Source organism: Esox lucius, chromosome 20 (genome assembly GCF_011004845.1).
Source record: "Esox lucius isolate fEsoLuc1 chromosome 20, fEsoLuc1.pri, whole genome shotgun sequence".
Classification (NCBI taxonomy): Eukaryota; Metazoa; Chordata; class Actinopteri; order Esociformes; family Esocidae; genus Esox; species Esox lucius.
The window spans coordinates 43,552,256-43,568,542 of record NC_047588.1 but is presented as its reverse complement, the minus strand read 5'-3'; the positions used below and the strand labels follow the sequence as shown (position 1 = coordinate 43,568,542).

Sequence of the window (16,287 nt, the reverse complement as noted above, 5' to 3'; positions counted from 1 at the left end):
GTTACGAGATGAAAAATGACTCGTTCTGTTTCAACTAGGCACCTAAACCTAGTTGTTCCTGGTTTGCTCAGTCCTTTCTAAGTAAAATGGGGTTTAAAACGAGTAGTCTATTTATGTAAACCCGCACTACGACCAGCAGGTGGCGCTACCAGGTGGACCTGTGAAGTTCTGTTTCCTACAAACCCGAATTGTGGTCATGCGCAGTTGGTCAGCTGTTAGCAGCTGCGTTGTAAACGAGAAGACAGGATTGACTGTTTTCATTTTTGGTTTTGAATCTATATTTGTTACAAATGGCTGGTACTGCGTTGAAAAGACTTATGGCTGAGTATAAGCGTGAGTTTGCTCCATCTTGACGGCTAGCTTGTTAGCCGCGTGAGCTCATGAGCTGTCTAGCTATAAAGTTAACCTACCTTTAGCCTGCTCTAGATAATAGTAGCATCTATGTAAGCCATATTCAGAGGTTTGACGTTTTGCAACTGGTGGTTTGCCAGTCATACACAAGTCACACTATCCGAAGAATCTGAAGACATTTGGTGTTTGTTCAATGACCCGACGTCTCCACTTTCCCTGAATTTCGTGTGTTAACTGCTATGTGAATCCCCGTGGCCTTCACTGTAACGTCAGTTACAGCTAGCACCCGCTCTCGCTATTGTGCTGTAGCTGGCTAATGTTTGCTGCTGTTCGGTCCCTTCTTGTTACGTAGCATAAACGTTACATCATTTGATTATCACACTAATGTGTACCTTTGTGTGTCCCACACCAGAACTGACTCTAAACCCTCCTGAGGGGATAGTTGCAGGTGAGATTATAGCTATAGGTGTATTACCTGTTCTCTAAATTACCTGTTATGTAGCTGGATGTCAGACAGTGTTTGCCTGCAGTGTTCAAGTAGCTTAATGAATGTAAGGCCAAGTAGGTAGCTGTAACAATCTAAAAACAGTTTCATAACATTCACATTTGTGATCTATATTCTTGCTTTACAGGTCCAGCAAATGAAGAGAACTTCTTTGAATGGGAGGCTTTAATTATGTAAGTGTTAAAACAAAGAAACAAATGTTCACTACTACCACAAAACATGATAACCGCTCAAAAATGCTTAACAGCAGCTTTAATTTGTTAAAAGTCTACTCTTTCTCTAAGGAAACCAAAAACACGGATAATGTTCAGGTAGGAAGCCTGATTAATGGGGATGCTTTCGTGGGCGTCTGAGTATCTATGTGCTAATAGTGTGGGAATTCCCTAGGTTAAATGACTCTTCACTGTTGGCAGCACTGATCCTCTGAAGCCTCAGGGCTCAATAGCAGCACATCGGTTCTAAGGAGAACTGTGTCCTTTTGGCTGTATGATTAATGAGCTCCAGAACCCTGATCATAATCCATCTTAAAAACACCCTGAAAAAACTGCCGACTACTGAACTAAAATGGGTCTAGGACCTGTTTGAATGGGGGCTGGTGTATATTGGTACTTGTGTTGCCTGAACTTTAAACCGTTACCATGGTTATGCTGTTTTTTTTACCGGCTGTTGACCCTGTTTGTTTTTCAACTGGAAGAAAGTAGAGATTAAAGGACCACAGCAATGTTTTTTCTGTTCTTGGTTGGTGTGTTCAAACTCCTGATGGACAACTAGACAAATAAATGCATCTTCCCAGAGTAGTCTGGCAGGGATGCTTTGCCTTTTGTGAGTTTATGGGGTAGGTTTGGTGCTGGCAAATAGAATTGTGGTTGTTGGCTGGCAAATGCATTCACCTCCACTGTGTATTGGTGTGCATGAACATCTTGGTTGAATGAGCAGAGTGAAAAGAGGAAGAACAGCTTGGCGAGATGTTTCCGTAATTGTTATTTTGTATGTGATCTTGCAGACAGAGAAAAAAATTGTTGAAGAACACTGACTTGTGGGCTGTACATTTTATAGCTGAAAATATATTTGTTTCACATTGACTTTAGTGTGGTCTTTCTGTATGTTGGAGCAATCATCGGGTGTGAGAAAGTTATTGCCCCTAGTTATCAAGCCATTACTAAGGCTCTGGGGCTTCACCATACAGCTGCAGTGCAATCCTGCCCATATCTGTACAAGAACAAGATTTAAAAACCTCAGAGACAGAAAGGGTCCTAGAAGAACATCCCAGAAACAGTCTTGTTTGGCCCATCTAGGATCAGAAAGACACTTTGTTAAAATGGGATTCATGGCAGAGTAGACCGGTGAAAACTCCTGCCCATCCATAAGAACATGCACGCTCATGTCAAGTTTGAAAACAAACAGCTCTATGGTTTCTGTTATAGAGTCAGAAGTGGAATCGTTTGGTCTACATGGCACTTTTTTTCCTGGCCAAAACAAACATTGCATTCCACAGTAGAACCTATCAGTTTTAGTGTCTTAGTTAGAGGATACTTTGTGGCCTCAGAACCTGGGCTTGTTACCGTCAGTGAAAGAACCATGCATTTTGCACTGTATTAGCAAATTCTACAGGGAGATGACAGGTCATCCGTCTATGAGCTGATGATAAAGCACCACTAATTCCAAAATATCCAAGCAAATCTACATCAGATTTGCTGAAAATTAAAAAATCTTGACACATCCCAGAGCAAATACTATTTCAGGGCTCTGTACACCTTAAAACCCTTGGACTCTTAATGGACCTTTTATTTGTGGGACTAGTTTTCTGTTGGCTGGTTTTCCATTCAGAAGTCTTTTCTATGTAAGTGGGCTGGTTTAGACCAACCTGTTTCAGCTGCTGCATTTACATGCCGAGGGCTCACTGAACATCAAAGGGACACTCAGGTGACATGATCATGTTGAAATGGCCACGCTCCTCTAAAAAAAACAGTGTTCTTGTTTAAAAGTGACCTCATCCTGTCTCAGACATTTCCCAACCAATCACGTCACTAATCAAAATTAGGTTCAGGTGTTTTGATTATGCAGAGGTAGTTGATTTTCCAGTAGTCCTCATCTACAAACAGTAACAACGTGGATGAACCTGTCCATGATGTGAGGTTGTAGTGCAGAGTGGTGGACAGTAGATGTCTCCCTCTAGCCTGGTATTCGCCACGCTGTAGCCCAGGCTAATCTCTTCCTGATACGATCAGATTGCCTTTACTGCCCCTGAAGTTTTTTTTGTTTGATGCATTTATTTTACCTGTATTTAACCTGCTAAGCCGATTTGCAATGATGAACGCACTAAAAGTATGACCATTACCAACAATTAGTTACACATAAATACAGCCAAACACACAATGGAATAGGCAAGAGATAGAAATGACACCAATAAGTTAAACTATATGAAATGATACCATTATAGATGGCCGCTGTAATGTCAGCTGGTTTCCGGACTGGCCACTGTATTGTCAGCTAGTATCCAGACTGGCCCGCAGTATTGTCAGTTAGTATCCAGACTGGCCCGCAGTATTGACAGCTAGTATCCAGACTGGCCCGCAGTATTGTCAGCTAGTATCCAGACTGGCCCGCAGTATTGTCAGCTAGTATCCAGACTGGCCCGCAGTATTGTCAGCTAGTATCCAGACTGGCCAGCAGTATTGACAGCTAGTATCCAGACTGGCCCGCAGTATTGACAGCTAGTATCCAGACTGGCCCGCAGTATTGACAGCTAGTATCCAGACTGGCCCGCAGTATTGACAGCTAGTATCCAGACTGGCCCGCAGTATTGTCAGCTAGTATCCAGACTGGCCCGCAGTATTGACAGCTAGTATCCAAACTGGTCCGCAGTATTGACAGCTAGTATCCAAACTGGTCCGCAGTATTGACAGCTAGTATCCAGACTGGCCCGCAGTATTTACAGCTAGTATCCAGACTGGCCCGCAGTATTGACAGCTAGTATCCAAACTGGTCCGCACTATTGTCAGCTAGGATCCAGACTGGCCGCAGGTATGTCAAAGCTCTTTGTCTTTCATACTGTAATTGTACTACTCCAGTGGGGAGCTAACCCTTCAATTTGCCCTGAAGATTTGTGTCTTACTCCGTATCCTGGGAAACACGGGCAGAGTGGCCTACCGGAGTGAAGCATTCTTCACTGTTTAGTCCCTGATGTTATCAATCAAATTTCAATCAATCAAATGTATTTATAAAGCCCTTTTTACAACAGCAGTTGTCACAAAGTGCTTTACAGAGACACCCGGCCTTAAACCCCAAGGAGCAAACAACAGTAGTGTTGAATTTCAGTGGCTAGGAAAAACTCCCTAAGAAGGTCGAATTTTAGGAAGAAACCTAGAGAGGACCCAGGCTCAGAGGGGTGACCAGTCCTCTTTTGGCTGTGCCGGGTGAGATATTAAGAGTCCAATTGGAATAATAAATACATTTGATTGGGCTAAATCCAGAGTCTATTTGATTTTAGACTAGGTCAGAAGTATGACCAGGTGGACAAGGACAGGGACAGCAACGGGCCCCCCAAACCAGGTAATCTGCAGGTGTGGACCAGGACCTCATCCCCTCTTAAAACTTTAAACTGGAGGAGACTGAGAAAAGTTAGTAATACATCCCTCATATCCCTCAGCACAATAATATAGCAGCGTAACACCTTGGAACTGAGACGGTTATCACCTTTGCCTATACACACTGGACACACTGTACACACAGCTCTCGAAGAGCTAACAGTCCTGTGTGCTAACAGCTGTTCAGAATTCTCACAGTCCCAGGCCTGTGAGATTAAAGGTGGTAGTATAGTTGACAGTACCTACCTGCCAGTCAAGTCGAGAGGAGTTCAACAGGTGTCATGACACCCTGACCCTAATAGAGGGCTGGGCAGTATTCTCAAGGAACGGTAACATTCTGAGGAGGGACAGTTTCTCAGTCAAAAGCAGGTTGTGGGCCAAATTTTTTTTTATGAAGTTTAAGTTTTACATACTTTATCTCTGGTTTTAGAATTACAGAGTGAAAGAATAGCTTGTGATTTTTGTTTTATTTGTCCCTGCAACAGAGAAGGAAATAATAAAACAATAGGACTTAATAGGAATATAATCTAAAAATTATTACTGGAGACTACTGGACGCCTATTCAGACAAGAGCACAATTTATCTGATATTATTATGATAATTAAAACGAGGACAGTTCAATTACTAACTCTTAAGGAAATTAGATGGGACATCTGATTGGCTGTAAAATTATCTGACGAGTGACTGACAAGCCTAAAACAGACGCCCAGCGATTTGCCTGTTAAATGTGCAGTGGGGAGTTTTATGAACTTCTTTTATTTAAAGAAATTAGGAAATGTGGTGAGACTGATCTATTTTAACGATATTGGTTACATTTCTAATATCAGGTAATGAATAAGCCTTTTTATGTCACAGTTTTGGCTCGTCACTCTGTGTAGAAAACAAAAGACACCAAATCTGCTCAAACATTCATGTATGTACTCTAGGGGTTTCATAACCTTTGTCCATTTGGGCCCCCATTTTACGTATGATACATTTCTATACTGCTTAAGACCTAAACTCTGTTGTTTTAAGATTGGCATTGCTTTTAAATTACTTTTAATTTTAATTTTATTTTTGTAGGTTCTCTACTGTAATGCTTTACATCTCATGGCAACATTTGCAATAGTGACAAACTAATGATATGCTACATACTAATGATTTAAATACTGAATGACTGATACGCTTCTGACTTTTGGTCTTTTGAGGTTTTTTGTTAACCCTCAGAATGCTTATCATGAAGCTGGAAACACATCTAGAATAAGACAAACCCAAACGGCTCACAGACGGCTGGACACGGCTGATATTGTGGGATTTTAATTAATTATCAGATTAACAGATGGCTAAACAATCTTGGGATAATATTAATTTACCTCAATCCATGTATTTTCAGATTGTATTAAAATGGACTGCAGAGCACAGTACTTTAGACCAGTACAGAGGTCCTCTAGGACAGTGTCTGTATAGAACAGTACTCTAGACCAGTACATTGGACCTCTAGGACAGTGTCTGTTTAGAACAGTACTCTAGACCAGTACATTGGACCTCTAGGACAGTGTCTGTATAAAACTGTACTTTAGACCAGTGCATTGGACCTCTAGGACAGTGTCTGTATAAAACTGTACTTTAGACCAGTGCATTGGACCTCTAGGACAGTGTCTGTTTAGAGCAGTACTCTAGGCTAGTACATTGGATCTCTAGGACAGTGTCTGTATAAGATGGTACTTTAGACCAGTACAGAGGTCCTCTAGGACAGTGTCTGTATAGAACAGTACTCTAGACCAGTACATTGGACCTCTAGGACAGTGTCTGTATAGAACAGTACTCTAGACCAGTACATTGGACCTCTAGGACAGTGTCTGTTTAGAACAGTACTCTAGACCAGTACATTGGACCTCTAGCACAGTGTCTGTATAAAACTGTACTTTAGACCAGTGCATTGGACCTCTAGGACAGTGTCTGTATAGAACAGTACTCTAGGCCAGTACATTGGCTCTCTAGAACAGTGTCTGTATAGAACAGTACTCTAGGCCAGTACATTGGCTCTCTAGAACAGTGTCTGTATAGAACAGTACTCTAGGCCAGTACATTGGATCTCTAGGACAGTGTCTGTATAGAACAGTACTCTAGGCCAGTACATTGGCTCTCTAGAACAGTGTCTGTATAGAACAGTACTCTAGGCCACTACATTGGCTCTCTAGAACAGTGTCTGTATAGAACAGTACTCTAGGCCAGTACATTGGCTCTCTAGGACAGTGTCTGTATAGAACAGTACTCTAGGCCAGTACATTGGCTCTCTAGAACAGTGTCTGTATAGAACAGTACTCTAGACCAGTACATTGGCTCTCTAGAACAGTGTCTGTATAGAACAGTACTCTAGGCCAGTACATTGGCTCTCTAGAACAGTGTCTGTATAGAACAGTACTCTAGGCCAGTACATTGGCTCTCTAGAACAGTGTCTGTATAGAACAGTACTCTAGGCCAGTACATTGGATCTCTAGGACAGTGTCTGTATAGAACAGTACTCTAGGCCAGTACATTGGCTCTCTAGAACAGTGTCTGTATAGAACAGTACTCTAGGACACTACATTGGCTCTCTAGAACAGTGTCTGTATAGAACAGTACTCTAGGCCAGTACATTGGCTCTCTAGGACAGTGTCTGTATAGAACAGTACTCTAGGCCACTACATTGGCTCTCTAGAACAGTGTCTGTATAGAACAGTACTCTGTTTTATAAACTGTCTTCAGTCCGTCTTTGTAAACCCTGACAATCGTTTATTCAATGACCTTTAACCCTACATGTGTTCTATCCCAGGGGTCCTGAGGACACTTGTTTTGAGGGTGGGGTTTTCCCGGCCCTCCTGTCCTTCCCGTCAGACTACCCCCTCAGCCCACCCAAGATGAGGTTCACATGCGACATGTTCCACCCAAACAGTAAGACCCTATACATTACTGCATGATGTCACTTGCTGATCATATTTTCGTCACAATTGTTCTTTTTCTTTCTGACATGGTTTATTTTACATTAAAGTCGTAAAGATAGAGTTCTTTGCTGGACCACCTTAGGCCCCATGAAACCTTTCTTACATCAGCAGTTGTCACCACATTCTTATACCGATACGCAGCCTGGTTAGAGTGAAGCAGTAAGACTTAGAAGCACAGTGGCTACAAGAAACTCCCCAGAAATGTTGGAATTGGTCAGAAACTTAGAGAGGACCTCGTCTCTGACGTGTGGCCAGTCCTCTTCTGGCTTCACCAGGTGTAGATACCTTTTAAGGCCAGATCATTTATGAATATATTACATTGATCATTTTAGTTAATTAGCAGGCTTTCATCCACAGGGACAGTTTGTGTATTTCCAAACATTCAGATGACCAGTATTTCAGAAAATATAGACTCCTTAGGTGTAAATACAGTAGTCTGGTAGTCATTTCTATATCTGTCATTAATGTGCCGTTCAGCAATAAAACTAAGTTGATTAGATGTCTCTGTCATCTATATCTACGAGTGGAAATATTTACTGGCTTTGGCCCATTGGCCTTAGGGGGCAGTAGCATTGATGAGTGAGGTGGGTGGACCTGTGTGCATTCAGCGTCAGTATGCATGTGTGGGTAAATGTATAAACATCAGTGTTTGGATTTATTTTTCAAGTTAAATTATAGGTTGGTGACCCATCCCTTATTGGGCCATTTGACACACTAAACCAACCATAGAATAATGCTGGAACTAAACCAACCTTAGAATAATGCTGGAACTAAACCAACCATAGAATAAGGCTGACACTAAATCAACCATATAATAATGTTCGAACTAAACCATCCATTGAATAATGCTGACACTAAACCAACCATAGAATAATGCTGACACTAAACCAACCATAGAATAATGCTGACACTAAACCAACCATAGAATAAGGCTGACACTAAACCAACCATAGAATAAGGCTGACACTAAACCAACCATAGAATAAGGCTGACACTAAACCAACCATAGAATAAGGCTGACACTAAACCAACCATAGAATAAGGCTGACACTAAACCAACCATAGAATAAGGCTGACACTAAACCAACCATAGAATAAGGCTGACACTAAACCAACCATAGAATAATGCTGACACTAAACCAACCATAGAATAATGCTGACACTAAACCAACCATAGAATAATGCTGACACTAAACCAACCATAGAATAATGCTGACACTAAACCACCCATAGAATAATGCTGACACTAAACCAACCATAGAATAATGCTGACACTAAACCAACCATAGAATAAGGCTGGGACTAAACCAACCAAAATATAATGCTGACACTAAACCAACCATAGAGTAATGCTGACACTAAACCAACCATAGAGTAATGCTGACACTAAACCAACCATAGAATAATGCTGAGAGTCCTATTGTGTACCACACTCTACCCCTCAATACAAACAGTTGTAATGATGATGATAATTATATGTGCCATTCAGCAAACAGTTCTGTTCTTCACTACCCAGTAAAACCTGTTCACCACATGGGTGGTCTCAGGAGTCGAACTCACTAACCTAACTCTTCCGGCACCATGCCAACCGTGCCTTAGTAATTAATATTAACATTTAATTACAGGCCTTTTATTACCACCTTCATCTACACATTCAGCAAATGGAAATACAGTTGGCATCCGACTGTGACTTTATCCTGACAGTCACATAATTCCAGGGTTTACCTGGTGGGCTTTCTGGAATAGCATGTATCCTGGTAAAAGGGACAATGGAGGATGAAGTTAATTTCACTGTCTACCTCCTGGAGTTCACAGTAATTAGTCTCTCCTTTCATTTCAAAACAGTTCTGAGACGTTGCAATGCACTGTAGCAGTATCCCTGATCTTGCCTGGGCACAAAGATCTCCTGCTTTAGGTAGATGGCATGTGACATACTCCAACACTTCACCTCACTCTTAATGAAACAGAATGTTCTCAGCTTGGGTTTAGGATTCACCCCCGTCCCCCCGTTTTACTTCATATTGCATTTTTTTTGCTTTTCTCACATGTTTTTGGTTTCAGAAAGATGATAAAAATAAGACTTTGAAAGAGGTCAGTCTTTTCTGATGCCCAGTTTACTCCTATTGAAAGATCCCATGAAAAATGTCTACTGACAATCCTGGCATTTGGCATATTCAGCTTGACCATGCTAGTCTTCATGTTTTCTCTCAGGGTTGTGGAGAGGGTCAGTTCAGTCATTCTGTTATTTCTCCTGAGGGATTAAGGGTTGGTGTTTTAAGACTTAGTGACTAGGTGGTACAAGCAGACAACTCCAGAGTAGTAAGTACGCTCTACTTAAGTATCTGCTAGCAAATTCAGAGACAAAGTCATAATTGAGAGGTATTTGGCTGCTTCAGTAAAGTGGTTAACTGTCTGTTCTTGAAGAATCCCAATATATGCATTTTGTCTCTGTAGGGCTTGACATCAGCCTCCCAGACCTCTGAAAAGGTTAAATACTGGATCTTTTTCAATAGAAATCTGTATGGTTGATAGAGACACAACCAGCATGCAACAAACCTGGGCCTTATGAGTTGAGTGGTGTTTGTCTGTTGCTGTGAGGGCTTACAATACTGGAATATCAATCCAACTAGCACTTCAAAATATGAGAGAGGTGTTATGTTTGTTAATGTTGATATTTCCTTTGTTTACAATTATTCTTCTGTTCTAAATGAATCAACATTATAAGGTTAATATGCCTTTGTGTCATGAACCCTTTGTAAATTCATTCACATGACTTTTTATAAACAAGGTTTTTTTTATAGATGTAATTTTTATTTTTTTAAGTCTTTACTGTCAGAATCAGTCATTTTCCTTAAGAAATAGAGCAGCCCTTCTCAGCCAATAGGCTGTTGTGCTTCCCGGGTGTCAGTGAACACAAGTGATAAAACCCAGGTGGTTCTGGGAAGCATTGTGCGAGGCGGGGCTGTTCCCTCTCTGTTGTGGACTGTCCCGATGGGGAGTTATTTGGGATGATGAAAGGCTGAGCTGGCCGTCCCTGGACAGAAGAGGCGAGGACAGTCTATTGCTGTAATTGGCTGAAAGCCTGCTAGCTGCTGTCAGAAACGCTGTGGTTTTGAGGGTAGTGTTTCTTCAGGGCTGGGACATTCTACCTTACATCCCATCTACACAAAGGGGAGATACTGAGAGTTGAAAGGATCCAGTCTTAGGTGTTGCCTCCACGGGGAGTCCTATTCAGTGAAATTGCCGTTTTCTTTGAACTGATATTTCTAATTTGTTGTTGAATGCTAGCGGTTACTTTGTTATGCTACACCCCCAGTCAGCAGCGAAGCACAATGGAAACAGAGGTGTTGCCTCTGTAAGCCCTGAGCCCCTACCTCTTCAGTCTGCCACAGATGTCCTACTGTAACACTTCTCTCCGGCCACGCGCTGTGGAGTGTGAGGGCTCAGGGAAATGGAGGACGGCACCAGATAACCAGCAGGAAGCGTTTATCAGCCTGCTTGCGGCTGGACCTGAGAGGGTGAGAGGAGAAATGAAAGAGCTGTGAGGGAGGGCGAACAGATGTACAGATTACTGTTCCTGGCCGAGGCCCTAACACCACCCTGTATCCCATATTGTGCCCTGTGTTTGTGTATGGCCCTGGGAAGGAGTGGTCCCCTCCAGGATACAGGGGGCTGTTTTGGATCCCTGTCCTGGCCCAGCGGAGCAGCTCCTCCACAGCATGGGCAGATAGGATCTGCAGCTGCATTTTCTGTGGTCTGTGGTGGGGGTTGATCTAACCGCCGGTAGCTCTGTGCTTTGACTCACCAAAACCACCCTAACCCAGGAGGACTGCTCTGACTTGGACTGGGTTTTAGTCTCCAGACTCTTTCTCTCACGCGGTCTCTAGTTATACAGGTTACAGAGACAAATTGGAAACCCTCTACTCTGTCTTTGTGTTTCTCCTGTTATGTTGTGTCCTGTGGTACTTTAAGTATGTCTGTCTCACTATCACAACCGTTCTCTCTGTGCTGTCTCCAGTTTACCCAGATGGCAGGGTGTGCATTTCTATTCTGCATGCTCCTGGGGATGACCCTATGGGCTACGAGAGCAGCGCCGAGAGGTGGAGTCCTGTCCAGAGTGTGGAGAAGATCCTACTGTCTGTAGTCAGCATGTTAGCAGGTCAGTCTGTAGATCCTGTCTGTGGTCAGCATGTTAGCAGGTCAGTCTGTAGATCCTACTGTCTGTGGTCAGCATGTTAGCAGGTCAGTCTGTAGATCCTGTCTGTGGTCAGCATGTTAGCAGGTCAGTCTGTAGATCCTGTCTGTGGTCAGCATGTTAGCAGGTCAGTCTGTAGATCCTGTCTGTGGTCAGCATGTTAGCAGGTCAGTCTGTAGATCCTACTGTCTGTGGTCAGCATGTTAGCAGGTCAGTCTGTAGATCCTACTGTCTGTGGTCAGCATGTTAGCAGGTCAGTCTGTAGATCCTGTCTGTGATCAACATGTTAGCAGGTCAGTCTGTAGATCCTGTCTGTGGTCAGCATGTTAGCAGGTCAGTCTGTAGATCCTGTCTGTGGTCAGCATGTTAGCAGGTCAGTCTGTAGATCCTGTCTGTGGTCAGCATGTTAGCAGGTCAGTCTGTAGATCCTACTGTCTGTGGTCAGCATGTTAGCAGGTCAGTCTGTAGATCCTACTGTCTGTGGTCAGCATGTTAGCAGGTCAGTCTGTAGATCCTGTCTGTGATCAACATGTTAGCAGGTCAGTCTGTAGATCCTGTCTGTGGTCAGCATGTTAGCAGGTCAGTCTGTAGATCCTGTCTGTGGTCAGCATGTTAGCAGGTCAGTCTGTAGATCCTGTCTGTGGTCAGCATGTTAGCAGGTCAGTCTGTAGATCCTGTCTGTGGTCAGCATGTTAGCAGGTCAGTCTGTAGATCCTACTGTCTGTGGTCAGCATGTTAGCAGGTCAGTCTGTAGATCCTGTCTGTGGTCAGCATGTTAGCAGGTCAGTCTGTAGATCCTGTCTGTGGTCAGCATGTTAGCAGGTCAGTCTGTAGATCCTGTCTGTGGTCAGCATGTTAGCAGGTCAGTCTGTAGATCCTACTGTCTGTGGTCAGCATGTTAGCAGGTCAGTCTGTAGATCCTACTGTCTGTGGTCAGCATGTTAGCAGGTCAGTCTGTAGATCCTGTCTGTGATCAACATGTTAGCAGGTCAGTCTGTAGATCCTGTCTGTGGTCAGCATGTTAGCAGGTCAGTCTGTAGATCCTGTCTGTGGTCAGCATGTTAGCAGGTCAGTCTGTAGATCCTGTCTGTGGTCAGCATGTTAGCAGGTCAGTCTGTAGATCCTGTCTGTGGTCAGCATGTTAGCAGGTCAGTCTGTAGATCCTGTCTGTGGTCAGCATGTTAGCAGGTCAGTCTGTAGATCCTGTCTGTGGTCAGCATGTTAGCAGGTCAGTCTGTAGATCCTGTCTGTGGTCAGCATGTTAGCAGGTCAGTCTGTAGATCCTACTGTCTGTGGTCAGCATGTTAGCAGGTCAGTCTGTAGATCCTACTGTCTGTGGTCAGCATGTTAGCAGGTCAGTCTGTAGATCCTGTCTGTGGTCAGCATGTTAGCAGGTCAGTCTGTAGATCCTACTGTCTGTGGTCAGCATGTTAGCAGGTCAGTCTGTAGATCCTGTCTGTGGTCAGCATGTTAGCAGGTCAGTCTGTAGATCCTGTCTGTGGTCAGCATGTTAGCAGGTCAGTCTGTAGATCCTGTCTGTGGTCAGCATGTTTGCAGGTCAGTCTGTAGATCCTGTCTGTGGTCAGCATGTTAGCAGGTCAGTCTGTAGATTCTACTGTCTGTGGTCAGCATGTTAGCAGGTCAGTCTGTAGATCCTACTGTCTGTGGTCAGCATGTTAGCAGGTCAGTCTGTAGATCCTGTCTGTGATCAACATGTTAGCAGGTCAGTCTGTAGATCCTGTCTGTGGTCAGCATGTTAGCAGGTCAGTCTGTAGATCCTGTCTGTGGTCAGCATGTTAGCAGGTCAGTCTGTAGATCCTGTCTGTGGTCAGCATGTTAGCAGGTCAGTCTGTAGATCCTGTCTGTGGTCAGCATGTTAGCAGGTCAGTCTGTAGAAAGGGGTTAGGGTTTGATTAATTAATTTGATAATGGTGTTTTGTTCTTATCCCCTCCAGAGCCCAATGATGAGAGTGGAGCCAACGTTGATGCGTCTAAGATGTGGCGTGAGGATCGGGAGCAGTTCTACTCCCAGGCTCAACAGATCGTCCGCAAGTCCCTGGGTCTCTAATAGCAGTGACATCAGGTCCCAAATGGCATCCTAGTCCCTATAGAACGTCTTGCTTATGACCCGAGTCCTCTACCGTAGTATATAGGGCTTAGTGTGCTGTTTGGAACCGCTCTCTTTCTGGATCTACTGCTTCATTTCACTCATGACGTCACCGGGATAATGTCACTAAGGACAGGAAGTTGTCACGATTTGACCGGAAGGTTTCGGGAGACGACAGTGGACATCAAACTAGCTGGTGACCATGGAGACAGAGATGACTGATGCCCTGGGGTACCATGTGACCACCAATTATTAACTCAGAAGACCTGTTTGTTCAGTTCACAGCATTGTCTCTCCCCTGTCTCTCTCTTGCCTGTCTCTCTTTTTCTCCCTGTCTCTCTCACGTCTCTCTCTTTCTCACCTCTCTCTCTTCCTGTCTCTCACCTCTTTTCCCTTGCTCTCTCTCTCTGTCTCTCTGTCTCTCTGTCTCTGATGCACTTTATTTGTATCCAAAGGAATAATATTTTTAGGAGTGTTACTATCAGAACGCCACTATTCACCTTGCTCCATAATGACCTAGAGGTGCTGGGTCTCATTGGACTCGTAAATAAATAATAAAAGCGTTTTGAAAACGTGTCAATGCTCCATAATAGACAATACCTTTATTAAATAATAAAAGCGTTTTGAAAACTTGTCAATGCTCCATAATAGACAATACCTTTATTGATGTGTGACTGTTAACAGTAGCTCTGAACAATCTCTCTGACAAAGTGGGTAATGACTGGGATGGACTCATGGACCAGGGTAATGACTAGGATGGACTCATGGACCAGGGTAATGACTAGGATGGACTCATGGACCAGAGAAATGACTAGGATGGACTCATGGACCAGAGAAATGACTAGGATGGACTCATGGACCAGGGGAGTGACTGGGGTGGACACAGAGGCAAACACACAGGCCACAATAATGACTTGGGACAAACACACAGGCCACAATAATGACTTGGGACAAACACACAGGCCACAATAATGACTTGGGACAAACACACAGGCCACAATAATGACTTGGGACAAACACACAGGCCACAATAATGACTTGGGGCAAACACACAGGCCACAATAATGACTTGGGACAAACACACAGGCCACAATAATGACTTGGGGCAAACACACAGGCCACAATAATGACTTGGGGCAAACACACAGGCCACAATAATGACTTGGGGCAAACACACAGGCCATGGTAATGACTGGGTTTGACAGATCAGGGAAATGACTGGAATGGACATAGCTCAGGATAATGACTGGGATGGACTCATGGACCAGGGTAATGACTGGGATGGACTCATGGACCAGGGTAATGACTGGGATGGACTCATGGACCAGGGGAATGACTGGGATGGACTCATGGACCAGGGGAATGACTGGGATGGACTCATGGACCTAGGTAATGACTGGGATGGACATTCCTCACCTACAAAGCCCTCCATAATCTTTCACCTACTCTCCGCCTTCCCTGACTTCCTGTCTGGCTGTGTCCCCTCCCTCCCTCCGCTCTGCCTCTGGTGGTCTTCTTGTCACCCCCTCGTTCCGCCTATCAACTATGTGTGCGAGGGCTTTTACCTGCTCAGCACCTAGGCTCTGGAACGTGCTTCCCCACACATTCGACATGCAGACACAGTTACTTCTTTTAAATAATTGCTAAATACACACCTTTTCCAGAAAGCTTTTAACATGTAATTTGTTTTTTATTTTCCATTTTTGTTACACCCCACTGTACTACAACCAAAACCAGGTTGTAGTCTTTTTTCCTGTATGTGTGAATGCTGTCTTTGCTATGTAAGATGTCTTTGAGTTTTCAGAAAGGCGTCGGCCAAATAAAATGTAATATTATTATTACAGACACAAGGACCATGATAAAGACTTGCATTTACACAGAGACCAGGGTAATGACTAGGATGTACACACAGACCATGATAATGACTAGGATAGTCACAAGGACCTGGGTAATGACTGGGACAGACACAGACCAAGATAACTGGGATGGATCCACGGACCAGGATAACAACTGAAACGAACACAGGGACCATGGTGATGACTGGGATGGACACAGACCAGGGTAATGACTGGGATGGACACAGACCAGGGTAATGACTGGGATGGACACAGACCAGGGTAATGACTGGGATGGACACAGACCAGGGTAATGACTGGGATGGACACAGACCAGGGTAATGACTACGATGGACACAGACCAGGGTAATGACTGGGATGGACACAGACCAGGGTAATGACTGGGATGGACACAGACCAGGGTAATGACTGGGATGGACACAGACCAGGGTAATGACTGGGATGGACACAGACCAGGGTAATGACTGGGATGGACACAGACCAGGGTAATGACTAGGATGGACGCAGACCAGGGTAATGACTGGGATGGACGCAGACCAGGGTAATGACTGGGATGGACACAGGGACCAGGGTAATGACTGGGATGGACACAGACCAGGGTAATGACTGGGATGGACGCAGACCAGGGTAATGACTGGGATGGACACAGGGACCAGGGTAAAATCTACAAACTACTTGATACTGATTTTCCTGCAACACAGACCATAATAAATGAGTGTCTCC

The 16,287-nt window shown here is 44.0% G+C and overlaps 1 protein-coding gene across 1 annotated transcript; it reads left to right on the top strand.

The window, feature by feature from the left end:
* The first annotated feature begins 184 nt into the window (after positions 1 to 184).
* ube2g2 (ubiquitin-conjugating enzyme E2G 2 (UBC7 homolog, yeast)) lies at positions 185 to 14,342 on the top strand. Its single transcript, XM_010867310.4, has 6 exons — positions 185 to 333; positions 764 to 799; positions 984 to 1,029; positions 7,238 to 7,356; positions 11,425 to 11,565; positions 13,557 to 14,342. The coding sequence occupies exons 1-6, from the start codon at positions 291 to 293 to the stop codon at positions 13,667 to 13,669; spliced, it is 498 nt and encodes a 165-aa protein (XP_010865612.1). The 5' UTR covers positions 185 to 290; the 3' UTR covers positions 13,670 to 14,342.
* Positions 14,343 to 16,287: the final 1,945 nt, after the last annotated feature.